Genomic DNA, 3,547 nt, shown 5'->3' with positions numbered 1-3,547 from the left:
AGACAAACTCAGTGTCACCTTTGTCCTATACACAAACACACAGACATACACAGACAATATACACAGACATACACACATGCACACAGACATACACAGACAATATACACAGACATACACACATACACACAGACATACACAGAAAATATACACAGGCATATACACATACACACAGACACACAGAGACACAGAGACAGACAGACACACATACACACAAAGTCTTCTTAGGCTCACACTTTTTCATGTCCTCATCCTTACGCACAGAGGACGATAATGCAGGAGGTGGAGCTGCCTTTCATCTGAGGGCAGAATGCTGAGCACACAGGGTTCTAGGAAGGACCAGCTTGTGCTTGTTTACTTTTTATTTTGCCTGAAGACCACAGACAGGGACTGGCATGGCCTTTCCTGTGGTGATACACCTGAGGAGCATGGTCAGCATGCAGGGTCTTGGCATGAGAATTCTGACATCCTTTGGAGTTTCAAAAAAGAAACAGAAAGGATTCCTTCATAGCCATATGTCGCACTCAAACTCAGGCCTTCCTTTCATTTTTCTTTTCGAAGGGTCCTTGAGCATAGGCATAGCTACCCAGATACTTATTTTAAGAGAATTCCATTCCATTCACCACTCTCATTTCTCCTTTGCCACGAGCTCTGCAGAGAAATGACATGCACAGGATCTAAGCAGTCCTAGGTGGATGAAGATGACCTAGGTCTTCCCTTTACCTGCCCTCTCAGCCCCATTCCCTCCCTCAACCTTCCTACTAAGTAGGGAGTGATAGATAAAAAGTAGCCATATGACAAATAGGGTTGATCAGGAGAAAGCAGAGTTTATTAGCAAAGGAACACATGGGACAGATTCCCTTCCCAGCAGGAAAAATGCCTGCCCCGGGTTGTGAGCTGGGGTCTTTTTAAGGGGGAGGCTTCTGCTTCCTGCAGAAGGTGGGAAAATGTACTTTTTTTAAAGTTGGGGGGGGAAGTGGGAGAGCGGGACTGTTAAAACCTGTTCTCTTTAGAGATCAAAGGGGAAGCCTGCTGTGTTGGCCAAACAATGGAGAAAAGTCTGCTTCTCTTGACTTCAAAGACCAAGGTGCTTATCAACTCAGTTCCCTTTTCTCAGGAGCTTGAGAACTCCTCAAGACCCTGTTGGTGAGGGGGCGGGCATATCTGAACCTTAACAGGGAGGTTTGGGGTAGTTGGTAGGGATGGGGATGGGAAGAGGAAAGAGATCACCTGAAACCTTTAATGTAGTTGTTTGGATGAGAAATGTCTCCCATTGGCTCCAACTAAGTATTTGAATACTTGGTCACCAGCTCTTGGCATTTGCTAACTTTGAGGAGGTGTGGCCTTGCTGGAGCAGCAAATCACTGAGGCCCTGTTTTGAGAGCAGCCTGTCAGCGTTCTTAGCCCTGGTACACTTGCTCTGCCTCTCTGTTTCCTGCTTGTGCTTGAAGATGGGTGTGCTCAACCTTCGGCTCCAGCTGCCTCCTGCTGTGCCTTCGCACCATTATGAATCTCCCTCTGAAACCGTAAGTCAAATAAACTCTTTCTTTTATAAGTTGTCTTGATTGTGGTGTTCTATCACAGCAACAGAAAAGTAACTAGTATACTTAAAGAACCCCTATTTCTGAAAAATTTTTTAATCAAAAGTTGAAAAATTCTTAATAACTCATAATGAAGCATTACCATACTTGCATGTTATGAATAGATAGCTTTCTTCCAAATTTTAATCAAAACAGAAAGTAAAACACTCATGAGTTAAGTGCCAGATGTAGTGTCACAAGTCCTTAATCCTGCCATTTGGAAGGCAGAGGCAGAGGCAGAGGCAGTGGCAGATAAATCTCTGTGAGATCAAAACCACCTTGCTCTGCATAGCAAGTTCCAGGCCAGCTGGGGCTTCAGGGAGAACCTGTCTCAAAAAACAAGGCGAAGAAAATAAAAACAAACAAGACAAGTAGGTAAAAAAAAAGCAACAACATCTTCCTTTTAAAAAGCCTGTTCTAAAATAACAGGAAAATTGAGTGGAAAGTACAGAGACCTTTATAGCCCATCCTTTTCATGTCCCATTTCCCTCTTATCAACATCCTGCACTGAGCTGTACCATTTTCTGTTTTAAGAAGAGAACAAATAGTAATTTGCTGCATGCAGTGTGAGGCTCACTCCTGGGCTGCTGCTTTCCTTTTGTGGGTCTGTGCAAATGGAAGGTGACAAGTGCCCATGCTTACTTCCTTGTCACACATAAAGCCCCTGTAGTCCAGCCCCAGGTAGGAGTTTGGCTCAGCCTAGCCTCCCCTTGGGCTCCCAGAACACCTCAAATTCCACCCCAGGCCTAGGACAAGGGAAAGTATTTTCCTGAGATCCTTATCACTATGTCAGGGTTGGCTCTGAAGGCTCTCTGGAGGGAGGGCTGAAAACCAGAGCTCTGATGAACTCAGGAAATGGAAACTGAAATTCAGTTTACACAGGCAGACAGGCGCCAGCTGGTCTGTAGCCTGGTGCCAGCTGGTCAGCACTCTAGGGGTCCTATGTGCTTGGGGTGGGCTGGGGCAGGGGATGGCCTGGCACCCTGTGGGGGGGTCTCCAGGGTCCATATGCCTAGCAGGGCACTTGGGGAGGAGCCAGAGATCATCAGATCCTGGCTTCTTTCCCTTGCTCCAGGAATCACCCTGCATGACCCCTCCAGGGCCTTCTCTGTGGGCTGAGCATCTGGCTGTGTGGAGAAAAATCTGTGTGGATGTGTTCCCAGAAGTGGTGTGTCCTTGATCACCTTCCTCATTATTAGGGTTCTAAACAGCAGCAGCTTCCCCCCTCCCCAACAAAAAGGACCCTTTTCTTTTGTTGCCTGATTCTTCTCATTCTTGTTTTTACGTAACCTAAGCCAACCTTTCTCTTACTGCTTTCTCTCTCTCTCACTTTCCCTCTCTCTCTCTCTCTCTCTCTCTCTCTCTCTCTCTCTTTCTCTCTCTCTTCTCTGTAAGCTACTCCTTGCAGCTCTGACTCCTGACTCCGCCTCTGTCCCCTCAGGGCAAAAGATCCTCTTTGTTCCCCTACCCACCAGCTAAGGTCTTTAACTCCTCTTTGCTTTTTACATAATCCGTTGCTATGGGAACCAAGCACTCAAAATCTCAGGGTCTCAAGCCTTTGGCCGGCCTTCTTAGATCCTTAAAGAAGCTAGGACTATCTGACACGATCAGATCAAAATGCCTAAAATTCTTGTGCATCACTTCCTGGCCTCAGTACAAACTAGATAATAACTCTGTTTGCCCAAACACTGGAACCTTAAACCTCAATATTTTAAAAGATTTGGAAAAATTCTGCCAGCTTAACGGCAAGCGGTCTGAATTACCCTACATCCACGCCTTTCTTGACCTCCGTGCTAATCCCTCCCTCTGTGTCAAATGGTCTTCCCACCAGGTCCTCCTGGCTAAGACAGTCTCACCAGATCCTGAACCTCCAGGGGCCTCTGCCCCTCTCCTTCCTCCATACCCCTCTGACTCTGCTTTTGATCCTTCCATAGCTGATAACCTGCCCCCTATCAGAACCCAGCCCCAAG

At 46.6% G+C, this 3,547-nt stretch overlaps 1 protein-coding gene across 1 annotated transcript in view; it reads left to right on the top strand.

Moving 5' to 3' along the window:
- The first annotated feature begins 1,448 nt into the window (after positions 1 to 1,448).
- LOC103744351 (C-type lectin domain family 2 member D11-like) overlaps positions 1,449 to 3,547 on the top strand; it is a 19,871-nt gene continuing 17,772 nt past the window's right edge. The window contains exon 1 of the mRNA XM_008846102.3: positions 1,449 to 1,523. Within this exon, the coding sequence (XP_008844324.1) occupies positions 1,449 to 1,523 (75 nt within the window). The remainder of the gene's footprint in view (positions 1,524 to 3,547) is intronic.

Source organism: Nannospalax galili, unplaced genomic scaffold, assembly GCF_000622305.1.
Source record: "Nannospalax galili isolate Female #2095 unplaced genomic scaffold, S.galili_v1.0 scaffold1603, whole genome shotgun sequence".
Classification (NCBI taxonomy): Eukaryota; Metazoa; Chordata; class Mammalia; order Rodentia; family Spalacidae; genus Nannospalax; species Nannospalax galili.
The sequence above is the reverse complement of the archived record's forward strand: the minus strand, read 5'-3'. Positions and strand labels throughout refer to the sequence as shown.